Source organism: Anopheles coluzzii, chromosome 3 (genome assembly GCF_943734685.1).
Source record: "Anopheles coluzzii chromosome 3, AcolN3, whole genome shotgun sequence".
Taxonomy (NCBI): Eukaryota; Metazoa; Arthropoda; class Insecta; order Diptera; family Culicidae; genus Anopheles; species Anopheles coluzzii.
Window position 1 is genome coordinate 5,665,276 of NC_064671.1, and position 23,844 is coordinate 5,689,119.

The 23,844-nt window shown below is 51.5% G+C and overlaps 2 protein-coding genes across 3 annotated transcripts; one reads left to right on the forward strand and one right to left on the reverse strand.

Moving 5' to 3' along the window:
• Positions 1 to 9: 9 nt before the first annotated feature.
• Positions 10 to 19,439, reverse strand: LOC120954854 (uncharacterized). The gene is made up of 4 exons (XM_040375118.2): positions 19,315 to 19,439; positions 14,516 to 18,149; positions 5,499 to 8,696; positions 10 to 3,657 (listed from the first exon to the last, which is right to left on the reverse strand). The coding sequence occupies exons 2-4, from the start codon at positions 17,066 to 17,068 to the stop codon at positions 1,492 to 1,494; spliced, it is 7,917 nt and encodes a 2,638-aa protein (XP_040231052.2). The 5' UTR covers positions 17,069 to 18,149; positions 19,315 to 19,439; the 3' UTR covers positions 10 to 1,491.
• Positions 19,440 to 20,323: 884 nt separating this feature from the next.
• LOC120959400 (ubiquitin-fold modifier-conjugating enzyme 1) lies at positions 20,324 to 21,662 on the forward strand. Of its 2 annotated transcripts, none has more exons than XM_040382715.2 (5): positions 20,324 to 20,447; positions 20,705 to 20,834; positions 20,896 to 21,027; positions 21,106 to 21,273; positions 21,338 to 21,662. In XM_040382715.2, the coding sequence occupies exons 2-5, from the start codon at positions 20,712 to 20,714 to the stop codon at positions 21,416 to 21,418; spliced, it is 504 nt and encodes a 167-aa protein (XP_040238649.2). In that variant the 5' UTR covers positions 20,324 to 20,447; positions 20,705 to 20,711; the 3' UTR covers positions 21,419 to 21,662. The 2 variants fall into 2 exon arrangements, with proteins under 2 accessions (XP_040238649.2, XP_040238650.2); XM_040382716.2 differs by lacking the exon at positions 20,324 to 20,447 and adding an exon at positions 20,534 to 20,633.
• Positions 21,663 to 23,844: the final 2,182 nt, after the last annotated feature.

Sequence of the window (23,844 nt, forward strand, 5' to 3'; positions counted from 1 at the left end):
GGCTATCGATTTTGTTTGCAGATTATTTCATCGTTTCACACGATCATGTGAATACGGTTTTATTTCATCATTCATTTTTCATGTTTCATCTTCATTATCATCATCATCAGCATCGTCATATATCGAGAGTTTGTTCGTTTAGTCCAATCATCATCATCATCATTATCATCCATGCGTAATAGTAATTCATCATCGTGGGTTTTTCTTCCGGGCCCTTCCACGCGTTAAGGCCCCCACATCGCCTCTTAACTAGCCGCAAATATATGTATATATGTGTGTGTTTCTGTGTAATATTGTAGTTTTGTTTCGTAGATATTAGTTGCTTTTTTGCTTTGTTTTGTTCGTGTCGCCTCGTCTCTTCCTTCTATGCACTGCACCCGACCGACCGATACACGGTAGGAGAACCTCCGAGAGCAGGTTTATGTAGCAGAGAAAATAGTTTCTCGCTTAGTTGCTTAAGTCAGCTGCTGCTGAAGCGGCTGGTTCGATATCGCAAATATTCGCTCTATTTTAGGTTGGGATGAACTGTAATTGATTTTTCATCTTGTCTTACACCTGCTGTCAGCTATCGCGTGCTCTTACTAATGTTTTTGCAACAATATTTCAAAGTTCAACCGCAAACAACGCAACCTAGTGAAATGAAGGAAGAGTAACCCTTTCTACTGCTTCACCCATTTTTTCCAATAAGAAACTCATCCATAGAAACACAACCTTTCGGTGGATCTCTTCAATTTTCCAGTAGGGTCTCACGCTCCTATTCCTCCAATTGGGATCTCTGATTTCGATTTAAAAAAAGCAGAATTCACATACGATTTTCATTTCATTTCAAATATAATTCAACTTATTTTACGCAACGCAATAGCAAAAACAAAGTCCCTCGTGAGCGCACGGATATGCAAAAGGCAGTAAGAAATTAACAGAACTAAGCTCGGAGTGAGAAAAAAAGTAAATATCAAGTTTCAAAGCCTTGAGCAAAGCAAAAGAAATAAAGTAAGAAAAGCTAGATAAAACAACATACTAAAAGAGTGTGTGTTAGAAATACGCTGATACGATCACACAACCTTGTGGCAGGAAGGATAGTAAATTAAAAAAAGAAAACAAAAAATTGTAATGTGGCAGCGTTAGGGTCAGGTGTGAATTGATGAAAACAGCTTGTGCGCTTCTTGTAGAGCAATCAGAAAAGAGGATAAACTTAAGTTAAAACAACAGGCATATTCGAATGCAAGAAAACGTTTCGCGCATTCAAGATGGCCTATCAATTCGAATTCGACTGCAAACGCCATTTTATGGCGAGCAAAAAGTGTGTTCTTCGAATGCTTTTCGACAAATTTCAAAATGAGTAGTGCGCCACACATACTTCCTCCTCCCCTCTCTCTCTCTCTCTAAAGCGACAAAATTAAAAAGAAATGAAAAAAAATAACACACAGCGTAAAATGTCCCTACTAAAAGAGCATTTAAAAGCCTTCAATTTAAGGGCGGCTACTCTGCCGTCTATGTTTCCTCGGTAGGCCCGGTTGGTGCGGCTGCCCAACGGTCGGCATTACTACTGGCCGTCGTCCAGATCGATGCCAGCTGGAACGGATTGTAGCCCGAGGAGGACGTAGAGGACGAGCCCGATGTAGCGTTCGACGAACCGGACCCAGTTGAAGTCGTTGATGCTGCGGCGGTTGCTGTTGCTGTTGCCTGGCCGGAGGTTGCATCGGTCGAGGAAGCGATGGCTACACTAGAAGCACCGCCACCTTTACCGATCGCATCATCGGCTGAAAGTTGACGGATAAGTTGTTGCTGTTGTTGCGATTGTTGCAGCTGCTGCTGTTGTTGCTGGAGCCGATGCTGTTGAAGCAGCAAGTTGAACGTTTGCTGATCCTCTTCGTAAACCATGCGATTGGATGGCAAACCACCACCACCACCGTTACCACCCACCGCCGATGGGAGATGGTTAGAAAAGCCGGGCGGTGGTGCCACGGTGGTCTGGCCCGAGGACATTCCCGAGCCGAGCCACCCATCGGACAGGTTCGATGCTGCACGGTGGCCCAGTATAACGTCGGGTACGGTTTGCTGCTGCAGCTGGCGAGCTTCCGCGGCGGCCATCGCGAGCTGAGACTGGAAGTGCAGTACCGATTCGTATGCTGCCAACTGCTGCTGCTGCTGCTGCTGCTGCTGTTGCTGGTGGTGGTGCTGTTGTTGTTGCTGCTGGTGCTGCTGATACTGATGCTGTGCATTGAGATTGTTCCACAGTTCGGCCGTGGTCCAGGGTTGGCTCATACCGCCGCCCTGGGAAGTCATCTGTTTGTGCGTAGACAGTGGCCATTGCAGATGCGCATCCATCGCGCTGTTCCAATCGTGCTGGTTGTGCTGTTGCTGCTGGGACAAATGTTGCTGCTGCTGCTGCTGCTGGTGACGAGAGCGATAGTGCATTTCCATAAAATCATTCTCGGCCGAGCTAACGCCACCCGGGTGATGATTGGAACCGTTGGACAGTCCCCCAATGGTGCTGTGATGATCGGCGCCAAATGGATGGCCAGCATTCGAGAGCAGCGAAGAGCCAATACCACGGTACGGATCGCTCTGACGCTGGTGAATGTCGGCAAACGATTGCGAAAAGAAGCTGTCCGACTGATGCTGATGCTGTGCTCCACCACCGTTCATGCTCTTGCCGATGGTCGTAGTCGCCGCCGACGGGTCATTGCTACTGCCGCCCGACGACAGCTGTACCGGATTGTGTATAACGTGCCCACCGAACGGTTCCCAACACTTGGCCAAATTCGATCCGCCCCGTCCACCCATCATCTGTGCCATCAGCAGCCCGTCCGCCTCTTCCCCATCACCGTCGGCACTGTTCGAGCCGGAGGGCGACTTCTTGGACGTGCCAATCGGACCGAGATCGGGCGAGCCGCTGGTCGCGACGAACGGGGCCGAGCATTCCTTCTCGAGCGTTCCGCCAAGATAGCTATCATCCTTCGACCGCTGTTCGGTATGATTCGCGACCGTTGTCTTTGTGCTAACGCTAGACACATCCTGCTGCAGCGAATGCAGTGGCTTTCGGTAGTGTTGTGTCGAGGGGGCGGCTGCGGTAGTGCTGCCTCCTCCACCGGTTGAGCTTGTCGTCGTAGTCGGGAGTCCAAAAACGGTGCTGTTGCTGCTGCTCCCGCCAGGAGAGCGTTGAAGATTGGCGGAGGATTTGCTATTCGGTTGGGCGTTGCTGCCACCAAACAACATGAACGCCTCCATGCCGGGCATGATCGAGCTGATCGTGGATTGGGTGCCTCCTCCTCCTCCGGCCAGCTGCTTCGTTGCCGACGTTTGCGCAACGACATCGCTGAAGCTGGCACAGTTCTCACCCCACACCGTGGCAGTCGAGGCAACGGGCACGGATGCGTTCTGCAGGATCGTGCCAAGCGTGGTCGATTTGTGCTGCTGCGAGGCGGGTGTGTTGAACTGCAGGGCGGTACCCTTGTACTGTTGCTGCGTGCCGCCGGAGGCCGCCGACGTCCCTTTGCCACCACCCTTCTTGCCTTGGTTCGGTTTACGCTCGCGGCCCGGTGTTTTGCTGAACTTTTTGGCGGAGGACGACGACGACGATGACTGTTGGTGCTGCTGCTGCTGTTGTTGCGCCGGTTGTTGGTGGTGATGGGGCGGATTGAGTGACGATTCCACCTAAAACGAGCCAACAATAGCATCAGAAATCAGATACACACTCAGGTGAAGTCGCTAAATTGGACGGAGCGCGTTCTTATCAAGTGCGCAGCGACGCTATTTTAAGCTAGAGAACCAATCGCGTGACGTAATTTAATGTTATCAAAGTTCAAAGCTCCCTCTTACTACTCGTCGTTCTATTACACCTAGCGCCGGCCGGGAATCCAAAAACAAAAACCGAAAACAAGCACCAAAGTAAAATGAAATCTAATTTTAACAAAGTCGTTTCTTCAACTGTTTCTCTCTTCCTGCCTAGTTCGTTGGCATGAATTCAAGCGGGCGGGGGGCAAAGATGGGTAAAGAACCCGAGGAGCATCATCTCATTGTTGCTCGACAACACTCGACACTCTGTGTACGGCTCCGTGCAGCATTACCAGAGGCCTGCGCCTCTGCGCCTTCATTACTTTCCCTTTTCTTTAAATGAAAACAAACCAAATTGTATGCTTGCCTTGCCTTGCTCATCAAGAAGGCACGAGTTGAATAAGAATGCCGCTGTGTTGGACGTAATAAAAGAATAAAACAATACGAACAACAATCAGCACCATTGATTGTTGTCGTGCTCTTGCCGGGTTGGATGAGATTTCCCGTGCATCACCCGACCGCACGACGGCAAGAAGTGAGCCGAGGCAGCGGATCTATTAGATCGATTCATTCCCCCCAACTGACGACACCCGATAGACAGGCATGACACCACGACCGCCGCGTGTGTGTGTGTCGTGCTGTTTGTTTTTCGGTTCTAAAATAAATACAAACATTCTTGATGGGCACACAGAGCGTCGTCACAAATCTGTCGTGGTCTCGTCGGTCTCAAAAAGGTGAACAGAAGGCAATCAGTTCCCTATCTTCCGCTGCATTCTCCACAGTAAAAACTAGCGCATAACTGCAGTCAAGCATGTTTCTGCGGCACGAGCAGCCTCTCCTTTCGCTGTGTGCGTGTAAAGAATGTCACCGCGCTAAACGTGTGCGAGCGCGCTCGCCTTGCTGTTGCGCGTAACATTCCATGGAGCCGCGCGGCGCACATGGATGACCAGCCGCGCACACTACACCACGTGCGTCACACTGTTTTTTCTGCCTTTCCGCGCAACAACCGCGTGTCTTACCATCGCCGATTCCCGCCCGCATCACCATCACGTCCGTTCCACAAACGGAGCGGCTCACGTGCAGCCAGCACCAGTGCCGGACGCACGAGAGAATATATTATGCCGCGCGAGCGCATGCGTAACGATCGCTAAAACGTACCAGCCGTACACAGCAACAAAGGCAAAGAAGAAGCAAAAGAGGCCTCCAACAGGGGCATCGCACACAGCAATTTCAGTACCAAACACAACACACGGCGCAATGATAATAAAACAAACACAAACGACGCATAAGTGTGCAGCCTTTCGGAGGCACGAGCCAAGACCCCCCCACACCACCAGCGGGCCAGCGACACATCGGTCAAACATTGTGGCGGTGCGCGGGGCAAAAGATTGTGGCCATTAATCGTCTCGTTCGCTATCGTCAATCAACCTGAGGGTTTCCTTACGTCTCCCACTCTCTCTCTCTCTCTCTTACTCTTTCGTTCGTTTGCTATCATCTCCCCTTCTAGCGAACTGATAAATGAACCTATCAAACAAAATTTCAGCTGATTCTACCGCCCCAAAGGGCTTGTTGTTGTTGTGTATCGTCGTGATGGTGCTGCGCTACCGATTGTAAAGATTGACCTTACTGATAAAGACATTCGCCAACGCAAACCTCTCCTGCTTAGGGGGGGGCATGAACAATGATTACGACTTTTAATAACAAACAAACTGAGCCCGTACCTGCTGCTGTGCATTTCCGTTTCCGATGGGCAGCTGCTTTTCGGCGCCGATGATGTTACTTCCGCTGGAACTGTTTTCCTTGCCAAGACTGTCGCCAGCAAATGGGTTGCTCTTTTCGCTGGCAGTCTTCACGCCCGCATCTTGCTGTTTGATCGCCTTCGTGGAGTTTCCGCTACCGTTTGAGGTGGCCAGCTGCTTTCCACTCGCAGTACCATTCGTAGTACATGACGATGCTGTTGTTCGAGCCTTCCCTGGGATGTCCTTTGCTGAATGTTGTTGCTGCTGCTGCTGTGGGGATGATACCGACTCCTTCACGGATGGCGGTCCAGCTCCAACGACCACCGCAGTGGACGCGATCACTTCCGCCGAGGCTTTCTGACTAGTATGCGCTGCGGTTGTTACTGTAGTAGTGGTAGTGGTAGTAGTAGCGTTAGTTGCTCTCGACAGTGTGTTGGCGACGGCAAACACGGAGGCCAGCGACACAACCACCGATTCGTAGCTGACCGGTAGGCTTTTCGTTTTCTTTACGTTCGTTTTGGCCGCTGTCGCTGGCTCGCGTTCTCGGGCCTGCTTCGCTTGATGATGACTCTGGTGATGATGATGCTGCTGCTGCTGCTGCTGCTTGGACGTCGGCGATGGGGACGAGGACGACGAGGACGTCGTCGAGGCAGCGGACGATGATGACGATGATGACGACGGCGACGATGCGTTTGACGACAGGGAGATCGAAGCGATCGATAAGCCCTGCTGCTGGTCATCACTCGCGTACGATGAGGACGACGATGATGATGACGACGAGGACGACGAACTGGTGGTGGACGACGCCGAAGAGGTCGAGTGGTGATGTTGCTTGCTGTTGCTGTTGTTGTTGTTGGCGGATGAATTTGATTCAAGCACGCCGGTTAAGTCACTGGTTGCGGAGCTGTTCGGTGCTGCTGCTGCTGTACCGCCCTTCGCACCGAACGCTCCAGTCTTTGCCGTTTTGCTACATTCCGTTTCGGATGTCGACGAAGTCGGGGATTTCGTTCTGTCTTTGGTTGCACCGGACGAGCTTCTGCTGTCTCCTTTGCCGTTGGGCGAGTCTGGTGAACTGGGGGCGGCGGTGGCGGGCACGACCGCTGGCTCCTTGGAGGGTGTTATCGAGCGGCGGCTTTTCGTTACGGACGATGACGTCAAGGAGGTGGATTTGCTTCCGTCCACCGGTGATGCTGAGGACGATCCCTGCGTGGCCGTCGAAATCGATGCAGCGACAACGACGGGTTTGGTCGACGCACCAAGCTTTGATGTGAAGTCGCTCCAGCTACGATTGAATCGACTGGCGGCCGTACTTGCTCCTCCTCCTCCACCATCTCCTGACGTTGCCGCACTGCCGTTCTGTAATCCCTTTGCGTGCGTTCCATTCTTGCGGTCCGGTTTCCTGCGCGTTATCACGCTCGACGAAGTGCTGCTGTTACTGCTAATCACGCTACTGCCACCGTTCTGATTTGCCTTCACGTCCTTGCCGCTCGCTTCCCGACTCGCACCCTCCCCCCCTGTGGTGGTTGTGTGCTGCAGCGCGATCTGTCGCAGGTCAAGCGGCGGCTGCAGCGGGCCTCGCTCGCGCACGTGGCTCAAAAAATGCGCCCGCAGCAAACGGTTCGCCTCGAGGACGGCGCTCGCCAGCGTGCCGAACAGGGCCGTCGGCAGCACGACGATCAGTATCGTGCGCAGCCAGTACTCGAACCAGGGCCGCGGCAGCGACCGATTGCACACGTCCAGCCGCTGCATCGGCACCGTGCCGAGCAGCGTAAAGTTCACCGGGAAGTGGTTGATGTTCGTGTCGAAGTGCAGGACGCGCGTGACGCGCGACAGCGTAAAGTCGGGCGCGAACGCGATCTCGATCTTGCGGCTCGCGTTCGGCGCCAGCTCGAACGGCGCACAGTCCAGCACCTTGAAGCCGAAGCCCTCGCACGGTGCGTCCTCGATCCGGATGCCGGATATCAGGATCGGCACCTCGCCGTAGTTGCGCGCGGTGAACGTGCGCCGCGTCTCCACCACGAACTCTTCCTGCTCCGGTTCGCCTGCTCCCGGCGTCGTGCTGCCGGCGGTGGCCACCGGTTCCTCTTCCTCCTTCGCCGTCTGCTGCTGTTGCCCGTTCGCGTCCACCTTGTACTGCTTGTAGGCGCCGCTGTTGCCGCTGCTGCTAGTGCCACCACCACCACCGCCGCCCTCGGACCGCAGCTTCCGGTACCACTGGTCGTAGCACGGTCGCACATGCTTCTCGGTAATCTCGAACTGCAGGGCGGTGGGCGAGCCGGGCCGCCGGTTGCCAAACTTGAACAGCGGCACGACCGCGCGCGCCTGTATCCAGGCGGCGTCAATTAGCGTCAGATTGTTGCGCATGTACAGCACGGTCGAGTAGGTGCCGGGCTGCTGGGCACTAAACTTGACCGCGATACGCAAAAACGACTGCGGCTTCACGTAGTTCACGTAGATGTCGTCGCTGTCGAACAGGAAGAAGGAGAACACGCTCTCCTCGCTGAGCGTGCAGTTGTCGCAGGCGGTTAGCACCTCGGGCGGCAAATTGATTCCGCCGCCGCCCGTTCCTCCTCCTCCACCGTCCACTATCGGCTGGCGGCCGTGGATGGCGACGTCGTGCAGCACCAGATGCACGAACAGTATCTGGTCCGACGGGTTGTTGATCGTGATGAGCCGCACCGCCTCCTGCTCCACCTGCAGCGTCGGAAAGAACACATTCTCGTCCAGCAGCTTGGGCCACACTAGATCGACGCTCGCGTTGAAATCGAACCGCCGGCTCGACTCGGCCAGCACCTGAAAGTGGACGCTGGTGAGCCGCTGGCGCATCTCGGCGTAACGCTGCAGCTGCTGCAGCAGCTTGTCGCTGTCCAGCCGCCGGTACTGCTCGTAGCAGTCAAGCGTGGCCATCCACTTGACGCCGAACGGTTTCGAGAGCAGATCGAAGCTGCTGTAACAGTCGGCCGTCGGTGCGCAGTGCGCTTTCGGGTCGAGTGTCATCCGTCCGATGCTGGTGACCGTGTCGGGATGGAGCGTGACCGGTTGGTTCGGTGCGAGCGGGCGCTGCTTGTCCGGCGACAGGAACTCGTAGCTCAGCCCGGGCACGTCCGTGCGGATGCTTTCGATCTGGATCCTGGTCGGGAAGCTGGAGGCGGCGAGCAGCGACAGCGAGCACAGCTTCCCCTGTGGAGCGAAGGGAGAAAACGAGAGAAAAATAGAAAGGCGAGAATGAGCATCAGTCACACAAACGCAAACACACAAACTAACCAGTTTGAGAAAAGTGAAAGCAATTGTGAAACGGTGTTGGCGTCTTAAGAGGGACATTTACATATTTTGCCGGGTTTTTGTTTGTTTCTTTTTGCGATTGCTGGTGAGCTTTCAGTTAGTGGGTTTGGTTTGGAATTGGACTGTCGTGAGGATGACGCAGAGAGAAAGGGAAAGAGTGCAATGCTAAAAATGGTTCCGAATCGAGTGCTAATTAATCAAATCGATACAGAACAACAGCAATCACGAACCGGTCTTCTTATTTTTGGCATAATGACCTATTCACGCACTCGAATAAATAATCCTTGACGAGCTGGTGGACTAGAAAGGACCATTGAATTCATGCAAGATCGAGAATACATGCATAACCTTAATCCCTACTTTCGTCCAGTAGGAAATCGATTCTTCATCTTGTCCTCTCTCTCCCCATTGGTTTAGGCTCATTTGCAATTGATTAATTGACAAAAATATGGAACGAAACGCACAAATAGGCTTGCTGCATGCTTTTTTACATCTACAAACTAGTGATGTGCTCTCTGAAGCGCACCCATGAGCCCGATCCTACTCCGAATATTATTAGTCCGATTTTGACTCCGGCAAAATGGGAACCATTTATTCCGCCTGGAATCGAAATCGTTCGAAGTCGTCCGGAATCGTCCGGAGTAGTCCGGAGTAGTCCGGAGTCGTCTGGAGTCGTCCGCAGTCGTCCTAAGTCATCCGAAGTCGTCCGGAGTCGTCCGCAGTCGTCCGCAGTCGTCCGCAGTCGTCCGCAGTCGTCCGGAGTCGTCCGGAGTTGTCCGGAGTCGTTCGGTGTCGTTCAGAGTCGTCCGGAGTTGTCCGGAGTCCTTCATAGTCATCGTCCGGTATCGTCCGGAGTCGTCCGGAGTCGTCCGAAGTCGTTCGAAGTCGCCCGAAGTCGTCCGCAGTCGTGCGGAGTCGTTCGAAGTTGTCCGGAGTCGTTCAGTGTCGTTCGAAGTCATTTGGAGTCGTTCGGAGTCGTTCGGAGTCGTTCAGAGTCTTCCGGAGTTGCCCCGAGTTGTCCGGAGTCGTTCGGAGTCGTTCGGAGTCGTCCGGAGTCGTCCGGATTTGTCCAGAGTCCTCCAAAGTCATCGTCCAGAGTCATCGTCCGGAGTCGTCCAGAGTCGTCCGAAGTCATACAGAGTCGTTCGGAATCGCCCGGAGTCCTTCAGAGTCATCGTCCGGAGTTGTCCGAAGTCGTTCGAAGTTGTCCGGAGTCGTCAGGAGTCATCCGGAGTCGCCCGGAGTTCTTTAGAGACATCGTCCGGAGTCGTCAGGAGTCATCCGGAGTCGTCCGGAGTCGTCTGAAGTCGTCCGGAGTCATCCAGAGTCGTTCGGAGTCCTCCGAAGTCGTCTGAAGTCGTCCGAAGTCGTCCGGAGTCATCCGGAGTCGTTCGAAGTCGGAGTCGTCCGGAATAATTCGGTGTTCCAGATAATGTTGGGCGGATCTACCTACCGGAGTTGATTCCGAAATTATCGGAGAATTGGATTGGAGTCGACTCCAGATTTTGGCCAACTTTACCCATCACTACTACAAATCACCCGACGATACACGACGACTAGGGCGCCTTGTATTTAGGCTTGCAATCGTGTCAGGAGGGACGGCCTACCACACCGACCGGGCGCCACCACCAGGAAGGGGGTTCCTGGTTTTAATACCATGATGATAATGATGTTATCGATTGTTTGAATGCAGTGCAGCTCGCGCGAGCTTTTTTCCTTAGCTTTTGCCTACTCCACACAAACATTGGCGTTGTAAATGTTGCACACCGCGCGCGCCGTCCATTTGACGGCGATCATTATCAGGTGATGTTGATGGCGTTTGATGATGATGTTTTGCCCTCCAACAACTCGTCCATCCCGAATGTTCCCCAGGCTGAAATTCAACACCCAGACTTTGAACGGTGTGTGTGTGTGTCCCAGTTTCTAGCCACCGTTTGCCATCCGGAAGATCGATCGATCGACACACTTCCATGCCGGAAAGATTATTCGATTAACGATGTAACGAGCGAATCCCGTGATCATCAGCAGCACGGCACCATCTCGTCATTATCAGCTGATTTGTCTGGAAGTTACAAAACTCAGCTCCGAACGACGACGCCAACGACGATGGGAGAGTATGACCATGGCAAGGCCACAAACCGAAAACAGAGTCCACCGTCTTATCAGTAGCAATGGTCTACCCCTCCCCTTATAAAATCAACATCTCCTCCTCTCTCATCCCTATCTCAAAAGCTTCTTGTACTACTTGGTGTGTTTATTGTTGTTCTGTGCTTTTCTCTGTGCGCTTGCGGTTGCGCGTCCCGTCTTACGCAGCAGCAGCAGCAGCAACGCGATTTGAATCTGCGGCTGATAATCAGCGCAACAAACACAAAACGTGCCCCCGCGCCCGGCTGTCACGGCTTCTGGGCTGATTGTGATGCAAAACCACAACCCAAACGGTCAACCGGAAGATGTGTATCGAACCACAAAAACCTTGTCAAATGGGAACAGTAACGCCTGGGACGACACAAAAGCCGAAGGAGGGAAGGTTCATCTAAAGTGCAAACCGATTGCGCAAACACACACACACACGCACAGTGCAGTGATGCTACTGTACGATAAGCCTCGCATAAAGGTGTGGGTGCAATGCATCTATGTGGGAGGACTGAAAATCCTTCGCCCCCAAGGTGTCTGGGTCAAAAGATGATGCTCTATTTAAATTACCTTCCAGCTAGACCTGTCTAGCCATTGAACCACTTCCCTCCTGCACGATCAGATACTGTCCCTACACCCTCCCTTCCCATTCTTATCTCGCGGCTGGTACGACACGATAAAAAATGCACCAAATGCCCCATCGGCCGTTGGGTCGTGCGCTTTATCACACGTTGAAGCTAAAATTGGAGCAAAAGCCGTGGGCACGTGAGTTTATCGCAATTGAACGCTACACGATATCGGGCAAAAGAGCTTGGACACAATTCCTCCACTCATAGCAACAACCAGTTCCAGTAGTTCCAGCTGGATGTGAAAAAAAGCTTATCGACTGACGACTAGGTGTGTTTCACCGAAAAAAAATGGTACAAAACGATTGATTTTCTCGCATGTCTCTTCAAGCACAAGTACCTTCCAAGATCATTCGTTGTACTTATTTCTTGCTTCACACATCAAAGCAATCGAGAGAGAGAGAGAGAGAAAAAAAAAAGTAGAAGCACCATAATTATAACAACCCACTTCAGACGCACAATCTACAATCATCTGTCAATTCGAGACGGGAGTTCGGAGTGTGTCGTCTTCACCCCATCGTCCCTACCCTCTCTCTCTGTCACAGAGCACAATACCACGTGCAGAAAACGGAACAAACCCTCCACACTTTATCTCAGGTGTGAACTGCGCATTACCAATGAAATTTAGACAACAATTCTTGAGAGACTGACAGCGGACCAAACGCACGAAACCACGCAGAATACGACTTCGTACGATCAGTGACAAGCTTGTCCAAATCAAAAGGGTGTTTTTGCTCAATCAAATGCGTCGTTTCTTGCAGCAGATATTCCAGGCGCCACTAATCAGGGGGGAAAAAGACCCCAACATCCAATGCCTGTGGCTGTTGCTGCTGCTGCCGCCGTTTCAAGGATACGCACACACACAGTATGGTGCCGCATCTTCTTCGGGCGCTAATTTGCATACCGCAGCTGGCCACTTAAACGTATGGTCAACCGATGGAAATGTCACCCATCTGATCAAATCACCTGCACGTTTCGTTCATTTCCGTGTAATATCCGGACTTTTATTTCGGGCCGGTTGTCAGGGTTTTAAATATTTATGATTGAAACGGCGAAATAGCAGCTCCATCCGGACCATTTTGAGGGGAAATTCCATTGCTTTGTTAATACTAAAATTAGATAATTTTATAAAATAACCTGCTAATGCACTTGGTATAGAAAACGGGCATTAAAACTATTTTAAAACATAATTCAAAACAACCGTCCAACACAATTCGTTCTACTCAATTTATTTCCCAAGCTTGAACAAGAAAAGTCAGGCCCTTTCCGAGTCATTGGGGAAGGGCTGATTCCCACCCCGGCTTTACAAGCACACATTAAGAACTTTATCGCATAAATAATTATGTGTACAAGAAACAAAAAAGTACCACCACTCAACTCAAAACGCAAAACGCAACACCAACAACCGCAAGCAAAACCATCTTGGTCTTGGGCCTCCTTTTAAGCTTGTCGTGAGAGTTTGTCGCGTAATTTGTTTTTGCCTCTACCACTCTCGCGCAGCGCAACATTCGATAAGGTCACATTGGGCGGGAGAGCTTAGAAGGGTCCCCCCCGCCACCCGGTATGGTCCGAGGGGGGTTCTCCCTTTCTTATCAACCGCCTAATCTATGTTATTAATCTAATAACTTAAAGGCAAAACCATTTTTTTCCTCCTCTCCCGATAGAGTGAACATGTTTTGGACCGCTTTTAGGTAAGCGTGCAAGAGTTTGCACACTACAGCGTTTCTGTTTTTTAAATACATTAGTGTAGCAACTCAAAATAAACACCATTCACCTTCCGATAACCGGCTGTGGGGAAATTACGACAGGAAATTCCAAAAACTATTTTTATTGCAATCGTATTTCAATGGGATGATTTGAGCAAAAGCTGTAAAATATGTGAGACAAATCTAAAGACTTCATAAAAAAAAATGCTATCGTCTCGCATTTCCAATCCAAAACCAGACCCTGTGTCTGGGTCCTCCGACAAGCAAAACATACATTTCGCATACAATTTGTCGCCAGCCAGCTTCTACACAATAGTTCGCCACACCACACACACTAACAACTCGTTTACGAACTTGTTTCTCCGAGCCATTGGTCTACCAACCAACCAACTCGCCACACCACATTGACTTCTCGATCGACCGCCCGGTCGCCCGATTTTACTTATTTAGCGATCTTCGCAAAATCCAGCACCATTAATGGAGATTTTTGGTGGCGTTACGACCAGACCGACCGACACAGACCGACACAGGCGATCGCCGAGTCCGTGGTGTTTGGGAGATTTGGGGTTTCCTTCCTTTTGGGGGCGCCTTTTGCTTTTGCCATGGGGACGACAAACCCTCGCAGTGTTAAACTTTCACTTAGACAGAACACCAAAAATAAAACACGCCAGGCGAAACCACTTTTGGAAAGAGTGGGTGAGACCGGGTGGTGACCCGATCGCCCGATTCAAAACCAAGGATTTCAGTCCATACAGCAGACGGCACAACGTACAGCACAACACACGAGCGATCGTATTTGAACCCAAATTCGTCACGCTTTGGAAGCATTTTTCCTGTTCCCTCTTTTCCGTTTGCCACTGTTTTAATGTGTTAATTTATGATCCTTGAAGAGCGTTAAACTGTTGCAGATGTAGTGGGGAATTGCGTTAATTACTTTTGGTTTTGTATGGGCCTGCGCTATCCAGTCATGAGCTCATTGTAACAATTTGTGCAAAGTGAACAGCAGCTTGACTTAAGGCCAGAATGGTTTATTTACATTCTAGCTATAGTTTCATTCTATCCAGAAAATAATACTTCAAGCTGGTTGTTCCAGAAGCAAATTCAATCGTTGATCCTCTACTTAGTCCATTCCCATTGGTTGCCATCACCCACTGCTTCCATAAACGCCACCCAAGCCACCTTCGCTTTAACCCTGCAACAAACATTCCTCTACCACCTGTGCACACCACAACCACAAACAACAGTCACTTACCGGAAAACAATCCTCAAAGCGCAACCGCTCACGCATCAGGTGCAGCTCGCCGACGGCCGTGGTGAACCGGAGCGGCGTCACGATCTCCTCGTAGTCCGTCTTGACCGTGAACCGGCCCTGGTAGCTGTCGATGGTGCCGCTCTGCACGCTGATCTGGTAGACGATCCACTCGCCCGGCTGCACCGTGTGGCAGAACACGAGCCCGTCGAGCCGCAGCGGCCCACAGCCCCGCAGTATGACCGTGATGGTGGGCGCCCCGACCGCCGCATCGGACGTGATCGCGCCCTTCCAGTGGATGATCGGTATCGGGACGGGGTTGGGATTGCGGAACGCGACCAACGCTTCCCCGATCGTTGCAATGGGCAGCACGCCAAAGTCAAGTTCTTGTTGCTGCTGCTGCTGCTGCTGCTGCTGGCCCGTCCCTTTGTCCAGCGATGGAGGTCGCACCAGCCCGGTTGGTGTGAGCAGTGACGCATCGCGCACCGTCGCCGACAGTAACCGCTCCAACCGTCCACTGTACCCGAGCACCGGCAGCTCGTAATCGCTGATGTTCGTCGCGAGCCGTAGCGAGGTGGAAATGGTGAAGGGCTCGGTGCTCCACTGCACCCCATCCTCCACCTTGCGGGTGATACGCAGCAGCGTTCGCTCTTCGTTCGGTCGCAGCACAACCGGCCGGAAGCCCTCGATCGCAAAGTACCGCCGGCAGTCCTCCGGTACGCTTACGTTCGTGATGGACAATGGCACGTTGAAGTGGTTCCGGATGACCAGCGGGCGGTCTTCCTCGTCCTGTCGAGCGAGCTTCCCGTCCGGGGTCGCCGGCAGCAGAAACCGCAACACTTCCTCGTTGTACTGGATGCTGCCCTTCAGCACCTCGCCCGCGAACGGTATCGAGTAGATGCTGGTCACCACCTTCGACGGTCGGCCGTTTGCGTCCGTCCCGCCGCCCTCCTCCGTGCCCGCTGCATCGTAAGTTGTCGCTCGGATAGCGATCGTTTCGTCCTCGTTCCGTCGACCGGCAGCAGCAGCTCCTGTCGCGTCCTGTTCCTCTTCCTGTTGTGGCTGCTGCTCGCCATCCTCTTCTGCACCGTCCTCTTCATCACCAGTCCCCTGTTCTCCTCCGTCCGATGCGGACAGGACCCGTTCCAGATTGAGCAGTATCCGTCCGCTGATGTGGCGCCGATCGCTCGTCAGCTTGGACCAATCGAACTCGACGTGCAGCGTGGGACCGTCCAGCACGAGCACGTGCATGCACAGCACCGACTCGATATCGTCCGCCTGTACGCCCCAGCTCTTCACGCGCACCAGCTGGCTGCCCGAGTTGTGCAAATCCACGCTGAGCCGCGTCACATTGCGTCCGCTCCGCACGCTCAGCCCAAACTCACTGTCCTCCACCGGGGCTGCCAATGCTGAAGCGGCAGTCGACCGTCTTGAAGATGCTGCTGTTGCTGCGGCCGCCCCAGGCCCTTGGCTCGTCCCCGCCGCCTCCGACATGGACGAGGTGACGCCCAGCTCCAGGAACGGTATGCGCGAGTACAGCCCCGTCTCCTTCGCGATCTCCACCTCGATCGGCACCACCAGCATCTTGTCGACGAGGGCCGGATTGGCCGGCCCGCCTGAGATCTTGATGCGCACGTACGCGATGTGGTGGCCGGGCGTGCGCGCATGAAACCGCACTCGTATCACCGTGCGCGTACTGTGCGCCGGCACCTCCCACAGCTGCTGCGGGCCCTCCTGGCCGCCGCTCGGCAGCTCGAGCTGAAAGTTGCCCCCGCTGCTGTACACCTCCACTATCTGGAGCGGCGTGTCGTGCGGGTTGTACAGCGTGATCTCCGGCGAGAGCGTCGCATTGAGCGGCGCCTGCAGCCCGACGAGCGGCCGCAACCGGTACGGACATTCGGCGCCCTCGCCCCGCACCGCGTACCGCAGCATGCCGAAGGAGGTGTGCACGAGCAGCGAACCGTCGGCCGGGCCGAGCTTGCGGGGCAGAAACACCACGCTGAACGTGGTGTTGCCGCCGGGCGGGATCATCTTTTCCTTGAAGTACGAGCTGGAAAACTCCGCCGCACTGCCGGAGATGGAGCCCAGGTAGACGCTGCGGTTTTTGTGCCGGTTCAGCAGCACCACCGGCTGGTTGTGCGGGTCGCCGATCGACCGCTCGGCAAAGTTGAGCTGGGGCGGGTGAAAGAACAGATGGATGGTCGCCTCCTCGCTGAGCGTTTGCTGCGGGGATGCCCCGAGCAGCGCCCCGTCCTCGTCCAGCATTATGCCGTCGATCAGGGTGGAGGAGGGGGAGGATGCCGACGAGCCGGGCTGAGCGGCAGCCGTCGACTGGGCGGTAGACGATGTGGAGCCAGAAGTCGATCTGTCCTCCGGCGTGGCTGCCACCGTGTGAAAGTGCACCTGCGAGTTGAACTGAAACAGGACGAGCACCGCCAGCCCCAGAACACGTGCCGTCCATCGGTGATGTCGGAGGCTGCTGCTGCTGCATCTACTTGTTGTTCGCCTGCCGCAGCCATTGTGCTGCTCCGCTGCGCCGCCGCCTACTGTGAACATGTTGGTCGCTTTGGTGTGATGCCGTCTTAAGGGTGGCCAATGTTGCTGCTGCTGCTGCTGCTCGTCGCCGCTCCGTCGAAGCCAGGTTTGCCGCGATTGTCGCGATGTCTACACATACACTTACACCTACCCAACGTGTGGTTGGCCCTCACGCAACGCCCTCACACACTGCACTTGATACGCTCCCAAACACTCTTTCTCTTTGTATCGGACGTTTTTCTTCTTCTGTCACCACACTACCACGCGCGGACGAATTGCCGATTAATAAACGTGCGTGAGAGCTGCAGCTGCTGCTGCTACCTTCTTCTGCTCCTTATTCTTCTTCACTCTAGGGATGCAACTCTGCATACACACACACACACTGTCGCACACACAGAAAAAGACCTACTTTGAGCGCGCTCAAGGATGCACACTCGGTGGGGCCCCCGGCGTGTTGTGCTATTCGCGTTTGTTTCACTCACTTTCTTCTTCCTGCCTCCTTCTTCTTCTTCTTTCCTCTCTCTCTCTCTCTCTCACACACAGACACACGCTTTCCTCTATTTATTTTTGTCACTCACTTTTCACCACACTTCTTCGCGTGTACCGGCACTGCAACTGCAACTGCTGCTGCTGATGCGGCCGCTGTTTGTGCTGGTCGTGGTGCTACTGCTGCTGCTGCTAATGCTTCTACGGTTGCTGCGTTGTTTCGCTGGTGCTGGGCAGCTGATAGGCGACGCAAGAAGGTTCGCCGCATTTGGCTGATTGTTGCCGGGCAGAAGAGGAACTGACGGCGACGACCGGGACGACGATGCCAGCCAGCAGTTCATATTTTCGGGTCCGCTACCCGCTTCCCAACGTAGTTTCGTATATCGGTGTGTGTTTGTGTGCGTTTCTGTCTTCGCTTTCGGAACGCGTTTACATTCCATCCGCCAGCGCCAGCACCATTGCACTCTGCTGGAGACCAGATGGCGCACACACGGTCCGATGTGTCTCTCCGTTGTCTCTTCCGTTTCTTTGCTCCGTTTTTTTTTTCGCAGCCTTGTGGTTCGCTACAACTAAAAAAACCACATGCACTCACACACGCACACACACTCACGTTTCGCTGTTAGATCGAAGAGGGGGAGGAAGAAGGAAGAAAAGAAGATAGAATGATGATATGTTGCGGCGTTGTACCGGGCAGTATGGTCAACCAATGATGGTGAGATAAAAAGGCGGAACACAACAAACCGCGCGCACGAGGTCACACACAAGTGACACAAACAACACTACGCACGCACACACACGCACGCAATAGGAAGATTTCCATAAAAAACCGCGTGTGACGGGAGCGCTTCCAAAGCTTCAGTTTTCTGCAAAAAGTAGCCGCTGAAAAGAAGTTCCCCCCACCCCACACCGAGGAACGTCAGGTGATGATGATGCACCCAAGAATCAATCAAACAGAACAACAGACGGCCTGCTTTTCGGGGTAATCGGCGCCGAGTTACGGCGAACAACCAGTTGCCATCGAGGAAATTTCGTTTTTTTTTTGCGGCTTTGCCAGAAAGGGACAGAAGATGGATGTAACGCTGCAGGTAGAGAACAACACACCACTACCACCACCACCATCGCAGTGTGTCCTTCCTATTGCGCTCGCGGCACGCGCTGTACGGACGGTAAGGGAGGGAAGGGGATGAGGGGGGCGCGCGCGCAAAAAAGGAGCTTGCGGACCCCCTCGCTTGGCGAGCGCGTATCTGTCAAGCAGGCCAAGGAAATTCATCATCCGATTGACTCGTCCCTGCTAGTGCCATTGGCAGGCAGGCAGGCAGCACCACCATCGCGCCACCGCGCACACACACCCGCCCGACCCGAAAACTATATCGCAATCTTCTCGACTCGCGCTCGATACGCTCGTGTACACTGAAGGTGGTGCTGGCTGCTGCTGCTGCTACTGCTGGCTGCTTTTTCGCACACGGCCAAGATGCTACATTTCCGTAAATAAGTTCGCGCGGCTAATGCAATGTGAGAATTTTCACCCGTCGATACGACCGACACACACACACACACACGATCCGAAGAGGGAGGCCACCCGACGAGACACCCCGCGCGCGATATTTGCAACAGGATTTTGCGTATGTGTGTGCGCGCCTCTCTTGCACGGGACCACCAAATGCAGCAGCGGTGCAGCTAGCAGGCGATTTGGCTTTGGCTGTTGCAGCTTGGTCCCGATATCACACACGCCAGAGCTAGTCCCGTCCGCGCTTGCGGGTCGATTTTCACGGCACGCGTACCGTTTTCCTTGCTCGCGACACTATTGTTTTTCCTCTTTTCCTGCAAACTAAATCTCGCTCGATCCTGTCCGTGGTTCTTCACGCGCACGATTCATCCGAATCGCTCGACTGACGTACGGGGCGCCCCGTTGAACATGGCGAGGGTTTTTGACGTTCAAAAATTGCTGCATCTCGCTCATTTTCTCTAGCCATCCTTTACTCGCTTGCAGTGCTCGTTTTGAGGTGAGCTTTTGTGCCCCCCTTCTCTCACTTCGTTCCAAACACTTCGACCACCTTTGTCCATATGCCTTTCGTTGTGTTGGTGACAATCTACGCTCACCGAGGAGTGTATGTTTTCGCTCGATTTTTAGTGCCGTCTCTTTTGCGCACATGGACGCGTGAAAAATGTAAACAACTTGGTGGCTGATGCGAAATGCTGTGATCAGAATTTGCTCAATTTGGTTGATTATGGCTGAAAGGTTTTAAATTACTGTGCGACGCATAGGATCGCCGTTCAAAGTGCTAAAAAAATGCTTGATTTTCAGCATTAGATGAACAAGGTGTGCTCTTTTTCACCTTGCAAATTAACAAAATGAGATGCGATGTCAGAAGTATGTGAAGTGCGTGATCAGGGAAGATGCAATAGCGGGACATCCATGAACAAGTGAGACGGCAAAGCGCAGTTGCTAATATGGCACACACATGAAATGTAGGACCCCGTGTGGTCAATGAGGGGGGAGGGGAGGTGGTAGAATGTATTTATTTTTTGACCTTTTAATTTTTCCCACCAACACAATCGCACACCAGCGTGAGCTTTTTGGCGGCCATCTTGATCCCTCAAAAACCCTCACAATGACTTACAAAAACGCTCGCCAGCGAGGGAAAATCGCACCGATTTGAAGCGTTGGTGCGCTCACGAATTTTGCCCTACGGGCTGCGGTGGGCCTTGCAAGGGGAGCGTTTGTTCGAGGCGTTCCGATGACAACGGCACGCTGAAGCGCTGTTTCAACACGCTTCAGAGAGAACGGCAATGGAAGTGTAATCGGTGCTGCAGCTCCATCACTGCTCCACTGACAGGTCTGTGTTTATTTACTCTCGCTGCGTGAATTGCAACGCTTCTACTACGAAATAGAATAATATCCTGAATAAAAGTGGTAAGTGTTGCTTTTTTGCGTTGAATTATTTATTTACAGCATAGAAGTGCAATTCCGATAAGGTTGTTAAGCCTCGTGTGCCTTTGTGCGTGCTCCTTCGTTTGTGTGTGCGTCACGTCGGGCTGACACGTCGTACGAAACTGTCGCTGGTGGTGAAAACCACATTCACTTTCATCGTTCCATATTGTGTGTGATAGTTTAACCAATTTGTAAGAAAAGTCTGTGTAAATCCTTTTTTCTTTTGTTCTGCACCAAAGGTTGACCATGGTTGATGACGGCACACGAAAAGCGCTGAGTGGCATTCCGCTGCTGAAGACGAAGGCGGGCCCAAGAGACAAGGAGCTTTGGGTGCAACGATTGAAGGAGGAATATCAGGCGCTTATTAAGGTGAGTAATTCAATTACTCGGTCGCTCAACAAGCTCACTAAACTGTGTATTTTGCTTTTAGTATGTACAAAACAACAAAGCATCCGACATGGACTGGTTCCGGTTAGAGTCAAACAAGGAGGGCACGAAATGGTTCGGCAAGTGCTGGTATATGCACAATCTGCACAAGTACGAGTTCGACGTAGAGTTTGATGTATGTAGTAGCAGCGTATAGTGGAGTCGTAGAGAAGACCACAGTGAAAATTAAATTACCAATCTCCACTTCCCGCAGATCCCAATTACGTATCCAACAACCTCGCCCGAAATTGCACTGCCCGAGCTGGACGGCAAGACGGCCAAAATGTACCGTGGAGGCAAGATCTGTCTTACCGATCATTTCAAACCACTGTGGGCCAGAAATGTGCCCAAGTTCGGTATTGCACACGCGATGGCATTAGGGGTGAGTCTCAAAAGACAGCTTCCTTCACAAGCAAAAGATCTTAAACACGTGTTCCCTCTTTCAGTTGGCACCTTGGCTAGCAGTGGAGGTTCCCGATCTAATAGAGAAAGGTGTCATATCGTACCAGGAAAAGGGATCAGCATAGGAAAGGCAGCATCAATCCCCGTTTTAATCCACGTTCCACTGCTACCGGGAAAAGCCTAACGATTGTGAATTATTGTTTTTTTTTTTTACACTTTTATCGTTATTTTCTTGTTTGTTTTGAAAGCTTGGAAAAGAAAGCGCATAGGGTTTCGCTTATATTTACGCTACTGTCCATACAGCAGGCATTAAACGTATAAAAAAGAAAGGAGTCGACCACGGGAGTTCTTTTTTTATCTTGATACATATTTAAATATTGTTCAGTGTTTTATTTTCCGCACTATGCACGTGTTCTGCACGTGGTTTCTTTAGCGTTGATCGGTGTAGAATTTATTAATCGATTACAGTAGTATAATTAATTAATCCACTACTTGATAGTTACTTTCTGTCTTCATCCTAATGCACTGTTTTCTGTACAACTTTTTGCCTAGTAACGATCCTAGCAGTATCTTCCCTCCCGGCGAGCATAACCTCACGCTCGACACAGCTATTATCACCTTACTTACTCTTCCCGTTCCTCACACACACACATACAGATTAACATCAATTTTGATAATACTTCTCATCACTCCTCTCCTGATGATCCGGTCTTACTGAGTATATTTGCAGGAATTGTCCTAAACCTCTACGCGCGCGTGTACATGTTTCGTATTTGTTGGTAAAACTGGAGATGCATGACTATAATTATGCAGTTTCTGTAATTTCCTTCTATCAACTGGTTATGGAAGATTTGCTCAACATTGCGTATTACGTTCTACTGACAGCCTTTTTCTAAGAAGTTGTTGTAATAATGTCCCGGAGTTTTTTTTCTTCTAACATTCCATCAGCATACCGATAAAATGGTACCGCAGACAGAGGATGACTGGCTAAAAGAGGTTATATGTAGTAGTAGTAGTAGTAGGTGCGCTGATTAAGTTAAATAATTTTTTGTTTTGTTAATTTATCATCTACCGCACGGGAAAGTGCCACTGAAAACATGCCAAACACGTGGTGCGATATAATCATCAACAGCTAAAAACATCAACATTTGTCTCTTGGCTATAAGATTATGTGTTCTTCCTTTTTTTTCGATCGTATGTGGTACATTTAAAACGGGATAAGCAAATGTAGCCTCAATTTTCCAATCTGCTACTCTGTCCCTTTACTTCTCGCCTTGATAGGTTGTCTCGCCACGAACGGTTTCTTTCTTGCTGTGCATGGTGCGAAGGAAAGAGAACCACCACCACGTTCACGTTCAAGCTTTCTTTGTTAAACCTTCTGTATAGTTCCGCCACTTCCGCTTTTTTTTCTATTTTTCTATAACAGTCCGACCGTGTATTCTATGCAATTTCCACGAAAAAAGGAATTTGTGGTTAGTTTTGCAACTAGTTGTCCTGTAGCAGTTAGTTATATGTTGTTGCCTTTTTTTCAAACGCTAATTTTCAAATTATGTTAGACGATTCAAATATTTGTTGTAGCTACATTCTGCGAAATTGATTAATTTACACTTTTATGATTGGTTCCGTAACGTATTCAGCTATTGCAAATGTCTTCTTTGAAGTTGCCCTAATTTTGTTATCCTTTCCTCCTCAATATTGTGCACAAATTAGAAACGATTTGCCTTTTCAATTTAGCGTGTTTTCTTTTATGCAGAATGAAGAAAAAGATTTTTGTTTGCTGTTTATTATTTCAACATATTACATACACTTACGGAATAGATTGTTCATGGGCACATGCTGCGACATGCTTCGGGTGCATGTCTCTGCGCGCGCGCTTGTGTGTGTGTGTGCAGCTGCAGCGATGCAGGGTAACAAAAAGCTTAAACATTTCGATCGAGGTGGATCAACCTTTGCTCGTTAGAATCTACATGCTCGTAACATTGGTGGGTGGGGAAAGGGGGTTCGATAATTTAATGCTTTAAAGGGGGAGCGGGGGATCAAAACTCAAATATTTCAAGCCCGGTTTTCTCCCCAAATTGGATTCTCGCAGCTCGCCAAGGGTGACCGTGCGAAGGCTAAACACAGGGCAACGTGTAACGGCAAAAAGCTTTAGTATACCTGAAATGTACATATTTTACAACACATAAAACAATCCTTCAGGCGTTAATGTTTAGCTGCAGGAAAACCCCGAATCCGGATAAAAAGTACTTTGATCGAAGCGAGCACGACCAAGGCTATAACCACGTACGTGCGCGTGTGTGTGTGCGTAGCCTTTGACTAATAAAAAAAAAAACATCAAAAAAGGGACTGGCGAACTGAACATACTTTTGATCCTTCCTTCCATTCCTTCGAAGCCACATAACTTACAACCGTTTTTGTTTGCTTGTTGTTTTCATTTGTGTGCCGCTGCGCGCGTTGCTGTGTGGCTACATTTCCTTTCCGTGTCTAAAACTCTTTTTTTTCCCAAATAAAACAACGATCCTCTTTCTCTGTCTCCTGGGGCCAACCAACC

Coding starts and splice junctions, on each gene's coding strand:
- LOC120954854 (XM_040375118.2), bottom strand. CDS start 17,068: ATGTTCACAGTAGGCGGCGGCGCAGCGGAGCAGCACAATGGCTGCGGC. Junction 8,697..14,515: donor GCTTTGAGGATTGTTTTCCG/GTAAGTGACTGT, acceptor TTCGCTCCACAG/GGGAAGCTGTGCTCGCTGTC. Junction 3,658..5,498: donor ACGGAAATGCACAGCAGCAG/GTACGGGCTCAG, acceptor GGCTCGTTTTAG/GTGGAATCGTCACTCAATCC.
- LOC120959400 (XM_040382715.2), top strand. CDS start 20,712: ATGGTTGATGACGGCACACGAAAAGCGCTGAGTGGCATTCCGCTGCTG. Junction 20,835..20,895: donor AATATCAGGCGCTTATTAAG/GTGAGTAATTCA, acceptor TTTTGCTTTTAG/TATGTACAAAACAACAAAGC. Junction 21,274..21,337: donor CACACGCGATGGCATTAGGG/GTGAGTCTCAAA, acceptor TCCCTCTTTCAG/TTGGCACCTTGGCTAGCAGT.